Source organism: Natrix helvetica (assembly GCF_964273705.1).
Source record: "Natrix helvetica genome assembly, chromosome: 10".
Classification (NCBI taxonomy): Eukaryota; Metazoa; Chordata; class Lepidosauria; order Squamata; family Natricidae; genus Natrix; species Natrix helvetica.
The window spans coordinates 6,190,559-6,215,488 of NC_138561.1; the positions used below are offsets into that span (position 1 = coordinate 6,190,559).

The following is a 24,930-nucleotide window of genomic DNA, read 5'->3' on the forward strand; positions in this document are numbered from 1 at the left end:
GGAGTCTCCACGCGGCCCGTTTTGGATACAAGTAAGTGCAGGGCGCGGGCAGAGTCTCGGGAAGGGCGAAAAACGGGCCTACCAGAAGTTCGGGAAGGCCAAAAACGGGTCCATTTCCGGCCTCTGGAGCTTGGAGAGACCGTTTTCGGCCTTCCGGAGGCTCGAGGAAAGCCTCCGGAGCAGTGGTAGGTTCCAGATCCCGTCGCAACCGGTATACTGAAACGAGGCCGGGTGTCCAACATGGGTACGCGTGCTGCACACCCACCCCCCTGCGATGCTCCATCTGCTCGGCGGAGCGTCGCTCTGGCGCCGTACGCTGTGCGTGTGCGCGCAAATGGCCCAGTTGTTTCAAATACAGGTAAGGAACGAGGGTGGGCAGGTGGGCCCTCCAAAGCACCGTTCTGGTATGGTGGCTGCTACTCCCAGCAAGCACAGGTATGCTCGTACTGGGGTGGACCACCCGGGGAGGGCAAAAATGCCTCCCCCCCCAGCTGTGGTGCAGGAGGCCGACTAGGCCACGCCCACCCAGCAACCGGGCAGAGACCCCCCTTGCTAAAATGTTTGAAGCCCACCTCTGGTCCTAAGTCCCTTTTTCCAGTGCCGTTGTACCTTTGAGTGGTTGCTAAACGACTGGCTGTAAGTCAAGGCCTACCTGTAACTCACTAGATGTAGGCATAGTGGACCAACCGTGCCAAAACCACGTTCTAAAGAGGAATTATGAAGCCTGTCATTTGTACCTCAGTACAGGACAAGTAAGAGACTTCAAGGGATAGTTGGGGCTGTAGAAAGAAACTATTGCAACCAGCCTGCCTTCCATTGAGGACCCGCATACCGCACAGGTCAGAAAGAGGGCTGAGAAAACATCTACAGACCCCTCACATCCTGGACATAAACTGTTTCAACTCCTCCCGTCAGGACGCTGCTATGGGGCGTTGCATGTCAAAACAACTAGACCCAAACTTTTCTTTGAAGAGGTTTCGCTTCTCATCCAAGAAGCTCCTTCTGCTCTACTTCTTGGATGAGAAGCAAAACGTCTACAAAGAAAAACAAAGCTTGTTTTTTTGAAAAGCTTTGTTTTTTTTTTGGGGGGGGGGGGGGGACAACCATGACCTGGATGACTGAGAATCTCTGGAGACATTTAACTAGACATATAGTTTTTTCCCCCAGGCCATCGCTCTGCTGAATGCCTAATTCCCACACCGCTGTCTCATGTCTAAAGGCATTTACCCATTTAGTAGGGCTGTATTACTATTATCCTATATTATTATTATAGAGCTGTGGTGGCACAGTGGTTGGAATGCAATACTGCAGGCTAATTCACTCCTCACTCCAGCAGTTCGATCCTGACCAGCTCAAGGTTTGATACAGTCTTACTTCCTTTCAAGATCGATAAAATGAGGACCCAGACTTTTGGGGGCACTAGGCCGATTCTGTAAACTGCTTAGAGAGGGCTACAAAGCACTGTTAAGCGGTAAATAAGTCTTAAGTGTCTGTCTGTCTTTTTCTTTCTTTCTTCCTTCTTTCTTCCTTCCTTCCTTCCTTCTTTCTTTCTTTCTTTCTTTCTTCCTTCCTTCCTTCCTTCCTCCCTCCCTCCCTCCTTCCCTTCCTCCTTCCTTCCTTCCTTCCTTCCTTCCCTCCCTCCCTCCCAGTAGTTAGAATGCAGTATTTGGGGCTAACTCTGCCCACAGCACTTCAATCCTGACCGGCTCAAGGTTGACTCAGCCTTCCATCCTTCCGAGGTCAGTAAAATGAGGACCCAGATTGTTGGGAGTCAATGGGCTGACTCTGTAAACCGCTTAGAGAGGGCTGCAAAGCACCTTATAAATCTAAGTTCTATTGTTATTGCTATCCTCATCTTTCCCATTACCTTCTCCTATTGATGTCTTATGATTTCTCACTTTGTTGCTTGTATGCCCTGTGACAGCTTATGCACCAGACACAAATTCCTTGTGCGTCTAATCACCCTCGGACAATAAAGAATACTGTGTTGTGTAGTCATTATTTTGCAAAGTCACCCCAATTCCCCCCCAAAGGACAAGACACATGTGGCTCTAGGTTGGGGGGGGGTTCATTATTTCTCGCTCTAGAATTAAAGGAAGAGACTCACCTTGCTTCCATGTTTCCAACCACCCGCAGGTAATTCTTATGGCGCCGCAGTCTGCGCTGAACTTCATGGAACAGGTAACGCAGCTGCATAAAGATCACCAGACTGGCCATCGACAACCAAATGTTGCCAAACAGCTTCCAAATATATTTTTTCCCAAGAAGAGCAGGAAGGCAAATCACCGTTGCGAGAGGAAGAATGCAAATGAAGAAAAGAGAATTATTTCACGAGGCCAGGCCGGACCTCCTTCAACCAAGCGTTTATCCTATTCAGGACACAAATACTTTATGCATGCACAAAAATAGAAGGGAACTTTTGATTCCCAGAATGGACGAATGGCTGCAAAAGTTGATGGAGTTAGCAGAGATGGCTGAATTGATTTTTCTGATTAAAGAAAAGAACACCAGTACTTCTATTTCTGCGTGGAAACCACTTCTGGACTTTGTGCTTGGGAGGGGGAGGGAGGGGGGAGAATCTTTGATTTGGGGTTTTACCGATGAGTTAGGTTTCCTGTTATAGAAACGGCTAGTTTATACTAGTAAGTAAAAGTTTAAAAGTTGAGATTCGGTGTTGTCTTATTCTATTGCATCAAAGGGAATCGTAAGTCAACGCCTTTTCCTTTCTTTTTTCCCCCTTTTTCCTACACTTTTCCCTCCCCTCCTGCCTCCCTGTTTTTCCTCCCATTTTCTTTTGTATTTTCGTATTTTATATTGCAGACTAATTTTAGAAAAGGACACAATTCTGAGTTGGAATCTGCAACGTGCAATCCAAAACTTTCAAGAACTCCCCTCCCCCTTTTTTTGCTTTCAAGCCTTAACAGATATAAATTGCTTGTGGATTCTCTTTCGGATTATTTTTTAGTGCCGGGGTCAACAACCTTAAATACCCAAAGAGCCACAAAGTTCCTAACCAGAAATCCTTCATTCAATTCTGGAGCCAACCGGAAGCTTGGTTCTCCCACCATAGAGTCTCCTCCTAGTGTGGCATCCTTTTTCTTCTGCCGACCGGAAGCTTGGTTCCCCCACCATAGAGTCTCCTCTAGTGCTGTGTCCTTATTCCTCTACCTGTCCTAACCAAAAGCCCTACTAATTGTGGAGCTGACCAGCGACAGGGAGCCGCAGCAGAGGGATGGAAGAGCCACATGTGGCTCCAGAGCCACAGGTGGCCGACCCCTGATTTAGTGGAAGCTCTGCCCCCAACCACCACCACCCCAAACAGCCTTGCTTTTTTATCCTGGTACAAAGCAACATAAAGAAAACCCTACTAGGTGCAGAGTACAGGCAGTCCTCGACTTACGACCACCATTGAGCCCAAATTTTATGTTGCTAAAGGAGGCATTTGTTAAGTGAATCAACTCGCCATGGCCAATTCCCCACAGCCAACTTAACCACGGCTGACTTTCCATGGGACAATTCAACAATTCAATCTAGTTATATAAAAATAACTAAAACATTATTGTATTATCTATCATTCACATGTCATTTTATCCCTCCTTCGCCATCCTTCCTTTAATGATTCTGTTCCACTAGTTCTTCTCTAGGAGTGTCACCCTTGTCCCACAAAGAGTTGGCCGCTGCGAGTTGTCAGGCCCCCTGTGCATTTTATGAAGGCTGGCCCTGCGCAACATCTGCCCCACGCGGGAGACTCGCAAAATGATTTATTAAACCTTTATACCAGCATGTGAATGTGGTGCATCAAATCCAGGGACAGCAGCATCAGCTCCATGATGAAATCGGTGTAATAAACATAGGTGCCTTTGCTCTCCCAGGTTCCCTCGTGATTCAGATCCCAGAGATGAATGATGTAACTGGGTGAAAGAAAGAGAAATCCTGCATTGATTTCCCCTGCCGGTTCTACAGGGTGAGCAGCAAAAGTCTGACTGCTAACAGGTGCTAATATCAATAAAAGGAGGAGATTTGTAACTCGGGGTCGAAATGAGGGTCCTCTCTGAACTGGGTTGGTTTCTTGCAGGCGTTTCACGACCCAGCTAGTTAACATCATCAGTGCTAGAAAGGAGTGGGGTTTGCAGGGAGGAGGAGGAGGAGGAGGAGGAGGAGGAGGAGGAGGAGGAGGAGGAGGAGGAGGAGGACGACTGTGGGGTACTTACTGCTCTCTGAGCTTGGTCCTTTTCTTGCAGACATTTTATAACCCAACTAGTTAACATCATCAGTGCTAGAAGGAAGTGAGGTTTGCAGGGAGGAGGAGGAGGAGGAGGAGGAGGAGGAGGAGAGGAAGAGGAGGAGGAGGAGAACTATGGGGTACTTAATGCTCTCTGAGCTTGGTCCTTTTCTTGCAGACATTTTATAACCCAACTAGTTAACATCATCAGTACTAGAAGGGAGTGAGGTTTGCAGGGAGGACAGGGAGGAGGAGGAGGACAACTGTGCAGTCCTTGGTGCTCTCTGAGCTTGGTTCTTTTCTTGCAGACATTTCACTACCCAACTAGCTAACATCATCAGTGCTAGAAGGGAGTGGGGTTTGCAAGGGGGGAGGAGGAGGAGGAGGAGGAGGAGGAGGAGGAGGAGGAGGAGGAGGAGGAGGAGGAGGAGGAGGAGAACTGTGGGGTACTTAATGTTCTCTGAGCTTGGTCCTTTTCTTGCAGACATTTTATAACCCAACTAGTTAACATCATCAGTGCTAGAAGGAAGTGAGGTTTGCAGGGAGGAGGAGGAGGAGGAGGAGGAGGAGAGGAAGAGGAGGAGGAGGAGAACTATGGGGTACTTAATGTTCTCTGAGCTTGGTTCTTTTCTTGCAGACATTTCACTACCCAACTAGCTAACATTATCAGGGCTAGAAGGGAGTGGGGTTTGCAGACAGGAGGAGGAGGAAGAGGAGGACTGTAGAGTCCTTGGGTGTTTTTTTAGCTTGGTTGTTTTCCCGGTTCTCTTCTTTCTCGTCTAGCACTGATGATGTTACCTAGTTGGGTAATGAAACGTCTACAAGAAAGGGAAAAAAAACCAAGCTCAGAGAGCACTGAGGACCCCTCAGATGCTAATATACACACCTACCAATAATCCCCCAATAGGTAATCCAGCTACAAATTAGGGGGTCAATTTCCTCCCCCTTCCCTTTAGCCCAAGTGGGAATATGAATCCCATACGCAGAGAGCAGACATCACTTGGGGAGACCCATCACGGGTGATCCAGCACAAGGTGGGACTACGAACCTGGAGAAGACAATGTTGGCTGCATGAGAATGGTTACATTGCCAATCCTACTAAACGGGGGTTGCTCGAGCATGGGGGTGGACTAGAAGACCTCCACAGTCCCTTCCAACTCTTATTATTTTATGTTCTTAAGGGTAAATGTACGGAAGGGTGAAAAGGGGTGGAGGGTTAAGATTTTCCAAAATTGAGATGGTTTTGCTCCAGCGTTGCCTAATAGTTATTTGCAGAACATCCGATTTAGAATTGGGTTAAGATTTTCCTCTTAACCCAATTCTAAATCGGATGTTCTGCAAATAACTATTAGGCAACACTGGAGCAAAACCATCTCAATTTTGTGGCTCTTGACCTAGTGCGAGAATGCTCACCTGCCACAGGTGTACTCCAGGTACAGACAGTCATCAACTTACGACCACAACGGAGCCCAAAATTTCCGTTACTACACAAGACCGCTGTTAAGTGAGTTTTACGGCCTTTCTTTCATGCCTCCGCAGTTAGGCGAACCACTGCCATTACAACAGTCACACGGCCGTTAAGTGAATCTGCCTTCCCCATGGACGCTGCTTGTCAGGAGGACGCAAAAGGGGATCACGCGACCCCGTCCGTCCCACCCCACCCCACCCCACCCCACCCCCGGGACTCTGCAACAGTCATAAATATGAACCTGTTGCCAAGTATCTGAATTTGGATCACGTGACCAAGGGGATACGGCAACGGTTGTAACTGTGAAAAACGGGCGTTAAAAGTCACATCGTTCAGGGCCACTGTAACTTCAAACGGACACTAAACGAATGGCTGTAAGTTGAGGGCTACCATATTAGATCCATTCTCAGCTGTGATCTCATTCATCCCATCGGGGTCACCTTTACCCCAAAATTAACCTAGTTACTCAATAATTTCCACAATGCACTGAATCAACATTTCCCAATCTTAGCAATTTTAAGATACCGTATTTTATGGACTATAAGACACACCAAGTGGTAAATTGGGGGGGGGGGAGTTTTTGCACTCTGCAGGCCTCCCAAACCCTCTGCACGCCTCCTTTTTTGTGAAAAACGGGGCATGCAGAGAGTTTGAAAGGCCTGCAAACTGCTCCTGGGGGCTGGGGGGGGGGCAAAAATGAGCAAAAAACAGCCTATTTTTCGCTTGTTTTTGCCCTCCCCAGCCCCCAGAAGCACTTTTCAAGCCTCCCAAACCTTCTGCGCGTCCATTTTTGTGAAGGGGACGGGGTTTCAGGAGGCCAAAAATGCTGCATTTCAGTGTATAAGACGCACCCAGATTTTCAGCCTCTTTTGGGGGGGGAATAACCTGTGTCTTATACTCCGAAAAATACGGTATATGGACTTCAACTCAGCATGCTGAATGCCAGTCATCTTTTTTGTGTGTGTTTTATGTTTGAATGACTCTCTTTTACATTGCAAAATTCCCTTTTATTGAATACCTGGAAGGTATTGATAATTGCTTGCAAGAACACAATGGGAAAAGTTAACCAAACCAAAAACAACAACACCACAAACTAACCCCACCCCACCCCACCCCCGCTGACCCTTAGGTCAGATGAACGACAATCTGAGCTTGCGGTCACACCCATTTTGTTAAGGAATTCCTACCCAACCTGTTCAACGTGGATATCATGCTTACCGTAAAATCACATGCACGGTTTTTACGGTGACAAGCAGGGACTGCAAAGGGACAAAAGAATTTGCACGTTATTCTCTGAAGCTGCAGCAGTTACACAAAAACAGACGAGCGGCTCTCCCAGTCCTACAAGTTTAAGTATTCTTTCTGCATTCCGCAATTGGCAATGGCCAAGATCAGGAAAAGATTAAGTTATGGAATCTATATGTCTGTCTGATCTCAAGACACTTGCAGGGTTGGTGTGGGGGGGGGAGGATTTGCACACAGAAACATAAAACAAAAAAACTCCCAAAATATCAGAGTATAGCTTTGCTTTGTCAGATACAAACTTTGGAAAATATTTTACAAAAATGGGTGAAATCGAGTTACACCTTGCAGGAAGCACACATGGAACTAACAAGGCCCTGGGAGTTACAAAAAAGGATTAAAAGGCATAGGTTCCCCTCGCATTACGAGAGGAAAGTAAAAATGATGAGTAATATGTAACAGAAAATGACGGTCGCATTAAGTAACTTGAAAGGGGAAATGGAATATTTCTAACTCTGCTAAAGAGGAAAAGCTTGCAATTCCTATGAAGGACAGGCTCAAAATACAAACTAAAGAAGTACAGGTAGACCTCGACATACGACCACAATTGAGCCCAAAATTTACATCACTAAGCGAGACACTTGTTAAATCAATCTTGTCCCGTTTTACGACCTTCCTTGCCTAGAGTTATTAAGTGAATCACCGCAGTTGTTAGTAACACAGTTGTTAAGTGGCTTCCCCCTCAAATTTGCTTGTCAGAAGGTCGCAAGAGGGGATAACAATGACCCCGAGGACACGGGAACCGTCATAAATATGAATCAGTTGTCAAGCGTCTGAATTGTGACCACGGGGATGCTGCAACGGTCGTTAAGTGTGGGGAAAAAGTCCTAAGTCAGGTTTTTTTCAGGGCCGGCGTAACTTTGAACGGTCGAGTTAAATCAATGCATTTAACAAAAACCTTTTAAAAAAACCAAGATGGATTTTGTTTAATGAAGTGCGGTTCAGAACAATCCATTTCTACTTAGGATCTCTGCCAGGCCTATCCTGATGCCAAAAAAAAAAAAAAACGGGCTGAGGGTCATCACAATGACACACCGAACACAAGAAAGGAATGTGATGTCACTGCAAAAGGACCCAGGTATTTAATGGGTCCCGTCAATCAAGCCAAAATAGACAAGGTTCTCCGGTCACTTGGTGAAGCTTAGCTGCATAACCGCCTGCATAACCAACTTCCAGGAACACAAGGAGCTGGAAATTGTAAATCCGATACAGACAACCACAACTGTTTATAGATTTTGTGATAGGTGTCGAATAAAGAATCAAAGGACTATACAGTTTCTATGTGTAGATTCTCAGCGGCTCAAAGTTGACTCAGCCTTCCATCCTTTTGAGGTCGGTTAAATGAGGACCCAGATTGTTGGGGGCAACAGGCTGACTCTGTAAGCCGCTTAGAGAGGGCTGTAAAAGCACTGTGAAGCGGTATATAAGTCTAAGTGCTATTGCTATTACCCTTCCTTCCTTCCATCCATCCATCCATCCATGATGCATGGTGGTTAGAATGCAGTAATGTGGGCTGACTCTGCCCACTGCCAGCAGTTCAATCCTGACCAGCTGAAGGTTGACTCAGCCTTCCATCCCTTTGACATTGGTAAAATGAGGATCCAGATTGTTGGAGGGAATAGACTGGTTCTGTAAACCGCTTAGAGAGGGCTGTAAAGCACTGTAAAGCGGTATATAAGTTGGAGTGCTATTGCTATTGTCCTTCCTTCCTTCCTTCCTTCCTTCCTTCCTTTCCTCCTTCCTTCCTTCCTTCCATCCAGCCATCCATAACGTGCAGTGGTTAGCTAATTCTGCCCACTGCCAGCAGTTCGATCCTGACCAGCTCAAGCTTGACTCAGCCTTCCATCCTTCCAAGGCGGGTAAAATGAGGACCCGGATTGTTGGGGACTATGGGCTGACTCTGTGAACCGCTTAGACAGGGCTGTAAAAGCACTGTAAAGTGGTATATAAGTACTATTGCAATTGCTAGTTTGTAGAAAGGGGGGGGGCAAATTAATAGCCTATAAATCTATTGAAACCTTTCAACTTTTGTAGGTCAAATATAGGAGCTATTCAAAGAGTGACAGACTAAGGCATGCCCGGTACCGAGCTCCGGGTTTTAATTTAAATTATAATTACTTAATTATAAGGTTCAGGGTTGAAGCTTTGAAGTGTATGCCTCCTGCGCTTAGCAGTGAGCGGCTGGGAGGGAAACATTCCTAGCCCGCAAATGCTGTAATCCTGAAATGATTATATAAACAGCGTTAAAGACAGACCAATCTGTTCTTCAAAATGAGCTACATCTTCCAGTGATTCCAATCCAGTTTGTTTGAGCTTCGCTCCATAGACCATGACTTGCTCAGTAGACCGAGTGCTGAATCCAGCGAGAAAACCACTCAAGCATTGCGCAAAAAATAGAGCAAGAGCAAGAGCACTTAGACTTATATACCGCTTCACAGTGCTTTACAGGCCTCTCTAAGCGGCTTACAAAATCAGTCTATTGCCCCCAACAATCTGGACCCTCATTTTGCCCACCTCGGAAGGATGGAAGACTGAGTCAATCTTGAGCTGGTCAATCAATATATATATATCTATTTCGAGCTAATTAGCTCTCATCAGCTAGCCATACCCTTACTGGGATTTGAACCCGGGCTGTATATATCTTAGGCAGGAGTTTTAGCCACTAAGCCACGGGCTCTGTTCCTTATCAGTTGAGCCAGGGAAATAGGTATGTATTTGTGTTACAACCCCTGGTATGACTAAATATGGGAGGAAGGTCACTACTCCCTCTTTCTGTCCTTCGGCTTATCACAGAAGACCATGCAGGCAGAAAACCATACCACATGTGAGAATAGGTGCCTGGTATCTGATTACATTTCCAACATTTAGCAGACATATTTTTAAACATCTTTCCTAGTCTTGCCGGTGGCAAAGGCCACCTACAGAACATTTTATACAGGTTTTCCTTATAATTAGTTGCCATTGTCAATTTGTAATTTCTATCCTACATAAATAAAATAAAAAATAAAAAAAGAGGCATGGAACAACAGGGGGGGAAAATGAAGCTCAATAAACCAGAAAGACTAAAACCCAGGTGATTTAACCAGGAGTCTCACCTCTGCAGCCATGAAGGATAGCGTGTGCATTCCATGCGCGTAGCCAATGAGGCCGCACACCACTGCGAGGCCACAGCAGGAAAGCAACATGACAACCAGCAGGGCCAGGACTCGAATGTGGCTGTTCAGCGGGGTGGTGGGAGAAAAAGAGAGCTGAAAAATACCAACGTGTGAGTTAGAAAATGCCCACAGCTCATCCTGACTACCAGCATTCTTAGCTGACACACTTCAGAAGGTTCAGAAGAAGACCTCCATGGTATGGTGGTCCACCAGTGGCCGGCGGATCTGGCAGCTGACTCGGACAGCAAGGAGGTTGGGGAGGAACCTGGGCCAGTCCTGGAGTCTGGGGAAGGCTCTGATGAGGGCTCTGTGTCAGAGGCAGGGAGGCAGCCGGGGCCGTCCGACAATTATCAGCTGCCTTCGGAGTCAGACATCAGTAAGGCAGAAGAACAGCCGGAGCCTGTTGCCGATATGCACATGTGCAGAGCTGCCAGAAGAAGGGAATAGCTAAGGAACAATGGTCGACTCAGGAGTAAAGCCACAGGTGGAAGGTGAATGGCCCCTCCCATGGGGAATAAAGAGGAGCGAAAGGGGAGGGGAGTTTGCAGGAGACCATTAGTTCAATTCCTTAGGGTGAAGATCTGTTCCTGACTTCTTGCCAAGGAATTGTTGCTACAGCGTGGAGTTTGGAAGATATCGGCCTGGCAGCTCTCCAAGCCTGACAAAAGGTCTGTAGTTGTGAAATCTCTTGAAAGGCTGGGACTTTGCTGGAGAGGAATTCCCTTGAAACTAAATAAAAGGGGTTTTATCGGGACAAGGAGTCGGCTTCGTGCTTTTGGGAAGCTTCGGTCAGAACTCATGCCTTGCCTTTAAGGAGATCTGGTGAAGTTTCAAATGGGCAGATTCCCCATCCTTAAAGAGGTTACACCTAAGAATAACCCAAGAGTCCAGTGGATCTGCCCCCAGGCCCAGAGTGTCCAGCATTTTAGGTCACATGCTGGGTAGATGGGCGCAGAAGCTCAAAATCCAGGACTGGGTGGCCACACACCCCCTTCCATTCTGGCTTCAAACCCCACCATTTAATTACCTGCTGGGTGGAAAAAATATTTCCTTCTATCCATCGTGAATCTCCATACATTTAGCTTCGGAGTTGTCACCTCAAATCGCAACCATGTAAAATAGGGAGAAAACATCTGTGGGATCTTTGAGGCTCTTTGAGCCTGGCTATTTTCTTGGGGACGTTTCATGACCGAACTAAGTAACTTCATCAGTATTAGAAGGGAGTGGGGTTTGCCGTCTGTTGCTCGCTCTGTCAGTGTTGGTGGGAGGTTTCTTGATTAGGCTGTTATTTACTGTTTAATTGTTGTCTGCATCGGTAGTTCCTTAATTGTGTTATTGTTTACTGCTTGATTGTTAGTTTAGTACTAATCTTGGTGTATATATGCAAGATGAAGAGTAAACTCCACACCCTTCTAGCACTGATGATGTTACCTAGTTTGGTAATGAAACATTTGCAAGAAAATAACCAAGCTCAGAGACCACCTAGGACTGTGAGCTGCAAAGATTCTCTTCTATCAGAATGTATTTCCTTTTACAGCAAACTGTGAAATCTAAAGACACAGCTCCATCACTCTATTCTATAAGGGGACTGGAGGATAAAACATAAAGAACAATTGCTGGAATTGGATATGTCTAGTTTAATGAAAAGAAGGACTAGGGGTGACATGATAGCAGTCTTCTAATACCTCAGGGGCTGCCACAAAGAAGAGGGAAACAAACTATTCTCCAAAGCACCTGAGAGCAGGATAAGAAGCAATGGGTGGAAACTAATCAAGGAGAGAAGCAACTTAGAACTGAGGGGAAAACAGTTAGAATAATTAATCAGTGGAACAACTTGCTTTCAGAAGTTGTGAATGCTCCAAAATTGGAAGTTTTTAAGAAGAGATTGGATAACCATTTGTCTGAAATGTATAAGATTTCATGCCTGATCAGGGTGGGTTGGACTAGAAGACCCCCAAGCTCCCTTTCAATTCTATTATTATTCTATTCTATTCTATCCCATCCCATCCCACTCCTCTCCCACTCCCCCTCTACTCTATTCTATTCTATGTTATTCTATTCTATCCTATCCTATCCCATCCCATCCCACTCACCTCCACCACCTCTACTCTACTCTATTATATTCTACTCCATTATTCTATTGTATTGTATTGTATTGTATTGTATTCTATTCTATTAATTCTAATTCTATTCTATTCTAATTCTAATTCTATTCTATTCCTCTATTCTAGCTTTCTGGCACGACATCCAAATTTGTGGCTCATTTCACCTACAAAATAAAAGTGATTTTATGCATCCCAAATACCCAACTTCAATGTCCTGAGTGACAAATTGGTGAGAGAGTCCGGGGCTAATGAAATCCCCCCCTCCCTTTGCCCAGATACGTGAAGAAATAAACTTACATATTCAAACCTGTCTCTGCAAAGCTGAACCATGAGATGTAAGAACACAAGTCCAGAAAACCAGAGGCACCACATGACGACTTCGTCGACGGTCTGGACATTTAACACCCCGAAAATAAAAATAAACTTGTAGAAGATGAAGTTCCAAAACTTATCCTTCAGATGCTGAAAAAGAGAGTTGCACAGATAGTTATTGTTCTTGTTTTGAAAGGCCACACTGCACTTGGTGAACTCTTATGCAATAGGATAAGCTGTAATGGGGTTATTAATTGGTGGATGGATATTGAAACTGCAGGTAGACAGTCACGCATAATTCGCTTAAGGTTTATTCTAAAATTAAAACATACTACTTTGTTTGTGAACATTTAATGAAAATTGAGTTTTTTTAAAAAAAGATAAAACATACCGAGCAGCCGTTTTTTAAAATAATTTTCTGGGGTTGTTTTTTTGGAATTTCACCTAAAAATTACAGATTTTGCTATCATGGGCCCAGATAATAAAAATAGGTGAAGATGCCCATTAAAGAGAAATAATTTGGTGAATATCATTCACCCATCACTCATCACTCGTTGGAAACATTCCTTACCTGCCGTTCACTAACACGGAGGGGGCCAAACACCATGGTCTGTATTAGCTTTGCAATCAGCATCAGAATGCAACAGGCTGTATTCACCAATACCTGGGGGGAAAATAAAATAAAATAGTAGAGTTAGAATTTTGATGTATTAACTTTATGTTCCATCCATCTCACTATCAAGTAACTTGAATACAGCAGAATCTCACTATCAAGCGAGTAGAGTAGAGTAGAGTCAATGGTGGGATTCAAAAAATTGTACTACCAGTTCTGTGGCTTGGTGGGCATGGCATGTCTTGGTGGGTCTGGCTTGGTGGGCATGGCAAGGGAAGAATACTGCAAAATCCCCATTCCCTCCCGATCATCTGGGACTCAGGAGGCAGAGAATAGATGGGGTGGGGCCATTCAAAGGTGGCATTTACCGGTTCTCCAAACTACTCAAAATTTCCGCTACCAGTTCTCCAGAACGGGTCAGAACCTGCTGAATAACCACCTCTAAGTAGAGTAGAGTAGAAATTAGAATAGAATAGAATAGAATAGAATAGAATAGAATAGAATATAGAATAGGATAAAACAGAATAGAATAGAATAGAACAGAATAGAATAGAATCCATCAGTGCTCCATTGTGGAAGTTTGTAAGAAAAAATTGGAAAGCTACTTGTCTGAAATGGTGTAGAGGTGCCTAGTTGAACGGGGTGTCAGACTAGAAGACCTCCAAGGTCCCTTCCAACTCAGTTATTCTGTTTGGAGTGGAGCAGAATGGAACGGAATGAAATGGAACGGAACAGAAGAGGTGTTTAAAAGTGCAGCTCATCTGTATACTGAATCTCAAAAAGGAACAAGAGTACCGAAGTATCTTAAAACTCAGATTTACTTCCTTTCAGACATTTGGGGCAAAATATAACACCCACAGGACAGCCAACCGCCATGCCGGCTGTGGAAGATGGGAACTCACAACTACTAACATTAATATAGCACCACTTCAAAATTTGCAACGCAAATGATGTGCAACAAACGAAGCAAACATAAGAATAATCAAAGGCCTATTAATGCACACGTCATTATTTAAAAGATTTCAAACAAGGGCTAATCCATCATTATGAGAATCAAGTAATTAATAAGAAGCTATAACTCTGATTTCCATGCTGTAGACTACACCTTCTTGCCTCCCATTTTTTATGACATTTATTCATAACATCTGGGTCACCATCTAGGTTTTATTTTATTTTTTTACAGTGATTTATTCTGGAGTTCACAACATGACGTGACTTGATGTTTTTAGTCCATGTCAATAACAGAAGTCACATAAATGGAAAAATCTGATACAAGCCAAAATAGATTTTTAAGTAGATCTGACTAATTCGGCTCTACATAAGGAAGTCATTCATCGTAATCATTATTTCTTGAGCCCTGAGTACCCTTCCCACAAAATTTTGCAAAGTTTAAAAACAACTCTATAGCTGACATTCACCAAAGGGTCTCAGGACCATCCGAAAGAAAAGGATTTGAGCAAACAAAGCGACAGGTTCAATTCAGAATCCTCGTCCATCAATCCCCTAATCCTTACATATTGGCAAGATACGCAAGGCTTTTGAAGATGGAATCAAATGAAGTGGATTTCAAAAACCTTTCCTTAATTCTGCAATTGGCTTAACGGAGTAGGAGCAGCAAAAACGTCGTTGAAAAAATTTAGGAATGTAGTAATCTCTAAACGTGTTATGTTTCTCCAAGGTGGCAACTTGAAGGCGGGTGGACTTCAACTCCCAGAATCCATTGCTGGCTGGGGAATTCTGGAAGTTGGAAGTCCAACCAACTTCAAGTTGCCAAGCAACTTCAAGTTGCCCTTCCTCCTTCCCTACATCCATCCATCCCTGCTGACTCTGCCCATTGCTAACAGTTCGGTCCTGACCGACTCAAGGTTGACTCAACCTTCCATCCTTCCGAGGTGGGTAAAATGAGGACCCAGATTGTTGGGGTCAATAGGCCAACTCTGTAAACCGCTTTGAGAGGGCTGGAAAATACTGTGAATATATAATATAAGTCCATTGTGGTCGTAGGTTGAGGATTACTGGTAAGTTTCAACCTTAGCCAGCAACAAAATGGGAGTTTCTGAAAAGCAGAGCATTAGAAAGAAGTCTCCAAGCAACTGCTTGTCCTAGCTGAAGAACCAGCTTAGTTTGTTCCCCTGACCAGAGGTAGCAGGTGTTTACCTTCTGTCACACCCCCTCCCCAGGTGCTTCGCTTCACCTCCTGTCTGGTAGATTGCCAAGCCACAGGGCCAGGGCTGAGTTGGGTTGGGTTGCAGGCACAGGCAGTGTCCCAGTTCTACATTTAAGGTGCTGATTTTGATATCTAGTTTTAAAGCATCGAAAGCTGTACTAGTTTGACTACCAGAAAAAGGAGGGAGGGAGGAAGGAAAAGGGAGGGAGGGAAGAAGGAAAGGGGAGGGACGGAGGGAGGGAGGGACAAGGAAGGGAAGACAAGGAAGGGAGGGAGGAAAAGGGAGGGAGGGAAGAAAGAAAGAAAGAAAGAAAGAAAGAAAGGGGAGGGATACAGGGAGCGAGGGAGGAGGGACAAGAGAGGGAAGGAAAGAAAGACAAGGGAGGGAAGAAAGAAGGAAGGAAAAAGGAGGGAGGAAGGAAGGAAAAGGGAGGGAGGGAAGAAGGAAAGGGGAGGGACGGAGGGAGGGAGGGACAAGGAAGGGAAGACAAGGAAGGGAGGGAGGAAAAGGGAGGGAGGGAAGAAAGAAAGAAAGAAAGAAAGAAAGAAAGAAAGAAAGAAAGAAAGGGGAGGGATACAGGGAGCGAGGGAGGAGGGACAAGAGAGGGAAGGAAAGAAAGACAAGGGAGGGAAGAAAGAAGGAAGGAAAAAGGAGGGAGGAAGGAAGGAAGGAAGGAAGGAAAGAAAAGGGAGGATGGAGGGAGGGAAGAAGGAAAAGGGAGGGAGGAAAGAGGGATGGGAGAGGAAAGGATGGAAGGAGGAAGGAAGGAAGGAAAAGAAAGGAATGGATGGAAGGAGGGAGGAAGGAAGGAAAAGGGAGGGAGGGAAAGGGAGGGAGGGACGAAAAAAGAGAGGGAGGGAGGAGGGAAGGAAGGAATTTCTGATACTTCCTGCCAGCTTCCCACAAGAAAACCCCCTGGGGAAGTCCTGCTTCCATTGCATTTTTTTTAAACTACTGGTGTTCATTCTCTTTCTCTGTTCAAGTTCCTGAAACGAGGATGACCTCATGGATGACGAGTCGTCTAACTTTTAAAAACCTCAATCTGTTATGCTTTTCTTAGGCAATTAGTTCTTGACTTATGACAACAACCGGGCCCCCAAGTTCCGTTGCTAAGCGAGGAAGTTTTAGACCGAGCTTTGCCCCATTTTACGACCTTTCTTGCCACAGTGGTTAAGGGAATCACTGCCGTTGTTGGACTTCGTAAAGAGGTTGCCGGGTGCAGCTGGCTTCCCCATTGACCTCACCAGAAGGGCCACAAAAGGGGATCCCATGTCTGCAACTGTCATAAATAGGGGTCAATTGACAAGCTTCTGAAGTTTAATCACGTAACCACGGAGATGCTGCAATTATAAGTCTTTTTTTTTCCAGTGCCACCGTAACTCCAAACGGGCACTAAACAAAGTAGAGGGCTACCTGCAATACATTAATTGTATTAATTATTTTCTGTTACAAATTGTTCTATTTTACATTGGTCTCTCTTTTATCCCAAGCGGCTGACGTTTTGAAAATGTGCACCTGGCATTGTGAGCTTACCTGGCATATAGGTAAAGGTTCACCTCGGACATATGTGCTAGTCGTTCCTGACTCTAGGGGGCGGTGCTCATCTCCGTTTCAAAGCGGAAGAGCCAGCGCTGTCCGAAGACGTCTCCGTGGTCATGTGGCCGGCATGACTAAACGCCGAAGGCGCACGGAACGTTGTTCCTTTCCCACCAAAGGTGGTCCCTGTTTTTTCTACTTGCATTTTTCACGTGCTTTCGAACTGCTAGGTTGGCAGGAGCTGGGACAAGTCATGGGAGCTCACTCCGTTACGCGGCGCTAGGGATTCGAACCGCTGAACTGCCGACCTTCTAATTGACAAGCTCAGCGTCTCGGCCACTGAGCCACCCTTGCATATAGCACATACCTGTCACATAGCAGGCTATTAAACCAATTCAGTAAGTAACGTGAAGCAATTTAATCCAGACATAAAGATAACAAGAATCCTCACCCATTTGCCTTACAGGAGTTTTCGGAGAAGTCATTATAGTTGCACTGATCCTTTGACATGCGCAACGTCATGTTCAGAGTGTGTTTGCACAATACATTCAACGCAACAAAAATAGCCTTTTGATCTTGTGTATTACGTAAGAGGAGCTACCAACTTAACTACGCTATGGGAAGCAGCTGCCTGGATGTGAATGAATAAACCATGTTATATAAATAAAACACGTGAGTTAAACCCGCCTGTGGGTTCAGCCTGTGAATTAAAGCCCAGGCATTCAAGGTGGAAAAATGAACGACAGCAACGGGAAAAGTTGTCGCTGCTTCCAACCACTGCAGTTGTGAGTCTTGGCACCATGCAGAAGAGGGTGGAGTAGATTTCCTTCGCAACCCCTTCCAACCCTTTCCTCTTTCGGGTTTCTGACACTCGTGCGCACGCAATGATCCGCCTTCATGCGTGAGGCAGTGCTGGAACCTGGAAGAGCTGGTCTTCCGTTTTCCAGCGTGCGCAGGCGTGCCGACCACCTGATCATCCCATGCGCGTGGGTGCCAGTAACTGGATGACTAGCTGCGCGTGCCAGAAACCAGAAGCGCGCACGCACCATGCCAAAAAGGTTCGCCATCACTGTTCTAAGACTTTCATACGTAACATGCAGAGGAACGCAATTATTTTCATTCTCTCTTCCTTCTAGCATTTCTAGGTTTGGCTTGATGAGTTCTAGCCGGCTTGGCCTAATTCCACCTATCCCACCTCAGTCCTATTTCTAAATTTTTTAAGATTGGTTTTAAGGTCTGTTTTTTAATTTTTATAAAGTGTACAGGGGCTGTTTAATCTGATTTTTACTTATGTGTATGATTGTTTGTATGTTTTAAATTTATTCCTGTACACTGCCCCGAGTCCCTCCGGGGAGAGGGGGCGGTCTAGAAATTTAATAAATTAAATTAAATTAAATTAAGGTCTTTTTAAAGCAGTGGATCTCGACCTTCCCCATGCCGCGACCCTTTAATACAGTTCCTCATGTTGTGGTGACCCCCAACCATCAAATTGGTGTCTGGGTTCCTAAGACCATCGAAAATATGTGTTTTCCGATGGTCTTAGGCGACCCCTGTGAAAGGGTCGTTCGACCCCCCAAAGGGGTCCCGACCCACAGGTTGAGAACCGCTGTTTTAAAGCAACCTGTTGAGAGAACCAAAGCTTGGCTCTTTTCTTAGAAACCAAGATCTCTTTCTAAGCAAATTCGAGAATTTGTCCATCGTGGCGATCAAGCCGAGGATAACCTCAGATTGACAGACTACAGCTTCCCTAAATCCCAGCCATCGTCCAAGGCGATGGGAGATGCAATCCAAACCAACTGTTCGTGCCAGGTTAAGAGACATGCCTGCAGCCTAGATATTCTTCATGTTTGACCCCAAAGCAACTTCAATGCCTCCCTTCCCACAGCTCTTTCGAGACCTCACATTTTCCATGATTTTCTTCATCGTCTCACACAGACGCCAGAAAACGTCTTCTACCCACACATCACTCAAGGCCGAGCTAGACATGGGAAGCTTCCTGTTCTTCTCGAGCGCAAAGCTATCCTGGGGGTCTCTGAGCCAATCCCTCCCACTCAATCCGGCCTAGAGCTCAGAGTAGCTTCAATGAGTGCTCCTACCACCTGACACCTGCTCCCTCTGTCATAATTTTACTTCCTGACTGACACATTGGCCCCATCCTTGTGCTATTGGCCCCGTTTTCCAAACGTGGCTAGGAGGAAGGTACCATCCTCCATGTCTGTGTTGGCCTCAGATGATGGGGTTCTCCAAATGGACCATAACTGTCATCACATCATGGTTTGTTTGTCGTAGAGATGGGGAAGAAGAGTAGACCTGGGTCCTCCTCTTATATCTAGGTGGGCCCATCAAAATGCTGTTGACTACAACTCCCCAAAACTCAGCCAACAGAGTAGGGTGGAGCTCTCCAAATGCTGGTGGCCAACTCATTCTCCGAAGGCCCATCCCTCAATCCCACCCATGCACATCCTTCAGGAGCAGCCTTTTCTGTCAGCCAGGTTGGCTAAGGATGAGACTACAATGCCCATCTTCCCTGAAGAGGCTGGACGGTGTAGAATAAACTGGAATTGGGACACTCCCACAGAGGGAGGCAAAGAGGCCCCCCAAAAATTGATGGACCATCCTCTCATTTCCCGCACCTAGGGAAGCTGGGAGTCACGCCCGAGGCTCTCAAATTACCCATTATTGTCCAATCATCCCAGTTGGGGATCATGGGACCCGGAGTCACAAGGAACCTGTCAAGGTGGCAGAGTGAAAGACAATCCTCCCCATGCCTCCCCTCCCAGCTGAGGACCATGGGAATCGGACTCTACTCAAGATTCACCAGGAACGCCAGGTCATGCTAGCAGGGCAGGGCACCCTCTCTGCCCGGGGTGGATAATGGGAGCTGGAGTGCATCACCCTAGGCTACGACACCCCTACACACACACACCAACAACAACAACAACAACAACAACAACACCATCCTGGGATAATGGGAACTAGAGCCCATCGCATACGTTCCTCTACCTTCATCCACATACACACACACCAGCTGAGGATAATGGGAACCGGAATCCATCTCCCTAGATTTTCTCTATCTCTCACCCCCTCGTCAGCTGGAGATAATGGGACCCAGATTCCAACTCCCTAGACTCCACTAACTTCAATCACCACCCCCACTAGCTGGGGATAAAGGGACCCGGAGTCCATCCCCCTAGGTTCACTCTATCTCTCCCTGTTGTCAGCTGGGGATAATGGGGCCCTGAGTCCATCCCCCTAGGTTCCTCTATCTTTTTTTCCTCTCCCCCCATCCGCCACCAGCTGGGGAGAATGGAACCCAGAGTTCATTTCCCTAGGCTCCTGTCTTCACATACACCCCCCAGCTGTGGATAATGGGACCTGAAGTCCATCCCCCTAGCTTCCTGCCTCTTATCCCCTCGGGGCCAGCTGGAGACAATGGGACCCCGAGTCCATCCCCTAGGCTCTTCTGCCTTCACACACACATACTCCCCAGCTGTGGATAATGGGACCTGAAGTCCATCCCCCTAGCTTCCTGTCTCTCATCCCCTCGGCAGCTGGGGACAATGGGACCCCGAATCCACCCCCCTAAGTTCCTCTATCTTCACCACCACCCGCCAGCTGGGGCTCATGGACCCCGGAGTCCGCCGCCTCCCCCTCTCCGCCCCCCCCCCCCCGACACTCACCCAGACGCAGAGGCCGTCGGAGAGCAGGTAGTAGGCGAGGTCCAGCGCGGCGGGGCCGTGTCCCGGGGGCAGCGGCAGGGCCGGCGTCGGGGGCGGCTGGAGGGCCGGCGCTTCCCCCTCGGGCGGGCCGGGGCCGGGCTGGGGGCTGCCGGCCTGGCGGAGGGCGCTGTAGGCGCTGAGCAGGGAGCCCAGCAGGGCCAGGAGGCTGAGCGCCGCGTAGACGCGCAGGCTGGGCCACGGGAAGCGCTCCAGGAAGAGCAGCGGCATGGCGGCGGCGGGGGATGCCCGGGGTCTCCCGGCAACCGCGGCCTCTGCCGACCCACCGCTCGCTCACTCGCTCGCTCGCTCCGCCGCCGCACCGGAGCAGGGCAGGGCCGACACGGACTGCGCTGCCTGCCTGGCCGGGAGGCGGAGGCTGGAGGAGAAGGCGGTGCGGGAGGAGGAGGAGGAGGAGCCGGGACGGGCTGGCTACCCGCCCGAGGGCTCCCCACGGCCGGGCAGGGCAAGGCGGCCCGGAAGCCGCACGGCCGACCGGGCGACGAAGCCTCCGCTGGGCTCTCCGGACCGCGGGCGGGGCTGCCTTACTCGCCCCCCCACCTTTGCTACAATGTTGCCCAGGGAGCTGCCGGGGGGGGGCGGAGGGGCTGCGCCCGTGGGAGGGGGAGAAGCTGCGCCCGTGGGGGCGGAGAGGCTTGGGGGGGAGGGGAGGGGCTTAGGGGGGAGGGAAGGGGCTGCGCCCGTGGGAGAGTGGGCGGAGGGCAGGAAGGGGCTGCGCCCGTGGGAGGGGGCGGAGGGGCTTGGGGGGAGGGAAGGGGCTGCGCCCGTGGGGTGGGGGGCGGAGGGGCTTGGGGAAAACGGCCACGCGGAAGGCACAACACCACACGCACCCCCATCCTGGGGGAAGGGTGGGCAGGGGGGATGAGTGAGTGGGCTTGACGGGTCAATGGGTTGAGAGGGGGGGAGAGATGGCCGGGGGTGGGTGGGATCGGCCTCCCCCTTGTACCTTGGGGCTGGTTCTTAGAGTGGGAGAGAGCTGGGAGGGACCCTTTGAGGTCTTCTAGTCCAGCCCTCCCCCTCAGGCAGAAGTTAGACTGTCAGATAAGTGACAGAGTCTCTAGTCCAGGGGTGTCCATACTTGGGAACTTTTAAGACTTGTGGACTTCAACTCCCAGAATACCCCAGCCAGCCATGCCCAAACCTGGGAGCTTTAAAGACTTGTGGTCTTCCAGAATGTTGTTGCTTGCCAGCAGAGCTGGCAGCAGATTTGGACAGTGAGGAGGGTTGGGGAGGAACATGGGCCAATCCTGGAGTCTGGGGAAGGCTCTGATGAGGGCTCTGTCGGAGGCAGAGATGGGGCCAGAGCCGTTTGACAGTTATCAGCTGCCTTCAGAGTCGGAGATCAGTGGGGCAGAACAGCTGGAGCCTGTTCCCAGTGTGCGCATGCACAAAGTTGTCAGGAGGGGACACTTAAGGAACAAGGTCTGAGTCGGGAGTAAAGGCACAGGTGGATGATGAATGGCCCCTCTCAGAGGAAATAAAAGAGGAGCGAAAGGGAAGTGGAGTTTGCAGGAGACAATTAGTTTGCTTAATTAGTGTAAAGATTTGTTTGTGACTCTGAGACTCCTTGCCAATTATTTTCTTGTTGCGAATGTATCAGCCTGGCAGCTCTCCAAGCCTGATAAGGTCTGTGGTTGTCAATTCACCCTTGAAAGATTGTTTGCAGCATTGCAAGGATCCATCTAGAGTTCGGCAGGCAGAGAAATGAAGCACCCCACTTATTCCTGGTGCTAGGAAGGGTAGGAATCCACCGGGAGTGCAGGGGGGCTGCAGTGCTACCCTCAAGTGGAGTTGCACACTGTGCTGTAATATTTGAACTTTCCCAAGAGACGTAATAATTTTGGTAATAAAATACTTAACTTTAGAAAAGAAAAGACTGTTTGCCGGGACTTTGCTGGATGGGAATGAGAGGAATTCACATTAGCTTAATAGAAAAGGGTTTTGTCGGGACAAGGAGTCGCCTCCGTGATTTTGGGAAGCCTCGGTCAGAAGACTGAATCCCCCAGCCCTGCAGTAGAAGGCAGGTTTCCTAAGCAGTTTTGAACTCCTGGAATATAAACATACAAGCAAAATGCTTCCCTCCCAGGCAGTTGAGCCCTGCCTTAGAGAGAGTCACATCCTGTCCTGGTGATTCATCCTTTTGAGCCCTTCGTTCAGGCTACCAAACGTCACACGCTGCACCGTGTGGCCTCTAGACTTTGGTCTTTCCCGTCAAGCAATACCTCCTCTTGCACGGCACGTCAGGTGCTGCTTTAGGCCTGTAAAAAATGTCAACCTGCCTGGGCCGGATTGCTTTGAAGCGCTGTGAAATGAAGCACCTGGTACAGCAGCTGCCGACTGCCGGGTGTTTCGTGTTTTTTTTAAAGACAACTTCCATCATTTCTGGCTAGGATTGAGAGTCCAGGAACTGAATTTGTTTTTGTGTTCTCTTTATGTACTACACATACGTGTTTCTGTGTGTTAGTGTACATGAAACATGCATGACCGGTTTCCTAATACAAATCTACTTTCCTATCTACCTCTGTTTAGGAATAAACAAAACTAATTTTTATAGCACTTCTATATTGTGGTTTGGTCAAGTATGTATAAACCTAACCCACAAATGCACACCCAGTTGCCATTTTGAAGGAGTCAGAATGAATGCTTTATATATATATGTATGTATGTATGTATGTATGTATGTATGTATGTATGTATGTATGTATGTATGTATATACAGGTAGTTACAATAATTCATTTAGTGACCATTCAAAGTTACAACGGCATTGAAAAAAGTGACTTTTGTCCATTTTTCACACCTCCTGTATCTGTCTGATGCAGCATCCCCATGGGATGCTTGACAACTGACTCACATTTATGACGGTTGTAGTGTCCTGGGATCATGTCGATCCCCTTTTGCAACTTTCTGACCAGCAAAGTCAATTGGGACGCCAAATTCACTTAACCACCGTGAAGATTCACTTAACAACTATGGCAAGAATAGTTGTAAAATGGGGCAAAACTCACTAAACAAATTTCTCACTTGGCTGCATAAATCCCAGGCTCAATTGCAGTCGTAAGTTGAGGACTACCTGCAGTAGCATAGCAATAAACCAAAATACAATTTAAACATGAAAGGGAATCCCCATTATTCAGACATATGTATTTTGACAGTAAAATGGAAGCCTTGAACCAACAAAATTGCATGGCCCCGGGAGCCAAACTGGCCAAGCTAGTCATCGACATAAGAGTACAAATATTAAATGTGAAAATTACTTCTCTGCAATGCAACAACAATATGCGAGCCAGAAATCAGCATTTTTGCACAGACGCCTGTAGAAATGAATTTGCTGGCCTCAGCTGATAAGAGGCATGACACAATTTGAAACTCTGGGGTCACTTGCTCACTCTGAGTAGTCCTGTATATTTAGTTTATATTTCTTTAGCTTCCTTCCTCTTCAGTTCTATGGAAGGCAGAGAGAAAAATGGCATGGCAAGAGCTGAGTAAGTTTGATGCAATGGGATACCCCTTCCTTCCTTCCTTTCCCTCCCTCACTTTCCTCCTTCCCTCCCTTCTTTCCCAGACTAGTCCCTGCAGTTTTCCTGCCAATTTTTTTTCAGAAGTGGTTTGCCCTTTCAAGGTTTTTTATTTTTTAATACAAATTATACATATTATAGGAACAAAGAATTGCCTGAGTCTTTTCTTTTACATCCTCCATTTACATAGTCCTTTTTACAATCATAGTTTCGTTTTCACTTTCAGCCAAATTATTATCTTCTATAATTTTTCTTCTTTATAGTTATTTTTTCTTAATACATAAACAATATCTTCCATTTCCCCTTCAAAGTTACACCAAATTTTCATTTCTTATTTTCTCCATTGGTAATATTTTGCTATAAACAGCATACATCCTCTAATTCTATTTAAACATAGAGAGCATTTCTTTCAACTTTTTTCTACAATTAACAATCTATCATTTCTTTATTTCTTAATTAGTTACATCACAATAACAATCTTGCTACTATTCTCTTTAGTCTACTAATGTAACTCTTTTTCCTTTTCTTCCTCTTCTCACCGTTTCCTCTTAGGCTCTCAAAAATTTCCACTTTTAATTCTTTTCCTTCTTCTCCCCCTTTCTCCTAACTTTCACAAGTGGTTTGCCATTCCTCCTTCCTGGCTGAGTGAGACTGGCCCAAGGTCATTCAGTTGGCTTTAGGCCAAAGGCAGGACTAGAACTCAGAGTCTCCTGGTTTCTACCCTGATGCCTTAACCACTAAACCAAACCAACTGGTATCTATCCCACCTTTTTGCCAGCTTTTCTAGACAAAACTA

General features: G+C 46.9%; 1 protein-coding gene across 1 annotated transcript in view; it reads right to left on the reverse strand.

Annotated features, from left to right (window-relative positions):
- The window catches only part of AMFR (autocrine motility factor receptor), a 38,930-nt gene extending 17,929 nt beyond the window's left edge, over positions 1 to 21,001 (reverse strand). Inside the window, exons 1-7 of the mRNA XM_081963351.1 lie at positions 20,562 to 21,001; positions 13,136 to 13,228; positions 12,550 to 12,714; positions 10,088 to 10,240; positions 6,909 to 6,949; positions 3,779 to 3,911; positions 2,108 to 2,241 (exon numbers count right to left, since the gene is read on the reverse strand). Of these exons, the coding sequence (XP_081819477.1) occupies positions 2,108 to 2,241; positions 3,779 to 3,911; positions 6,909 to 6,949; positions 10,088 to 10,240; positions 12,550 to 12,714; positions 13,136 to 13,228; positions 20,562 to 20,828 (986 nt within the window). The 5' untranslated portion in view covers positions 20,829 to 21,001. The remainder of the gene's footprint in view (positions 1 to 2,107; positions 2,242 to 3,778; positions 3,912 to 6,908; positions 6,950 to 10,087; positions 10,241 to 12,549; positions 12,715 to 13,135; positions 13,229 to 20,561) is intronic.
- Between the last annotated feature and the right edge of the window lie 3,929 nt (positions 21,002 to 24,930).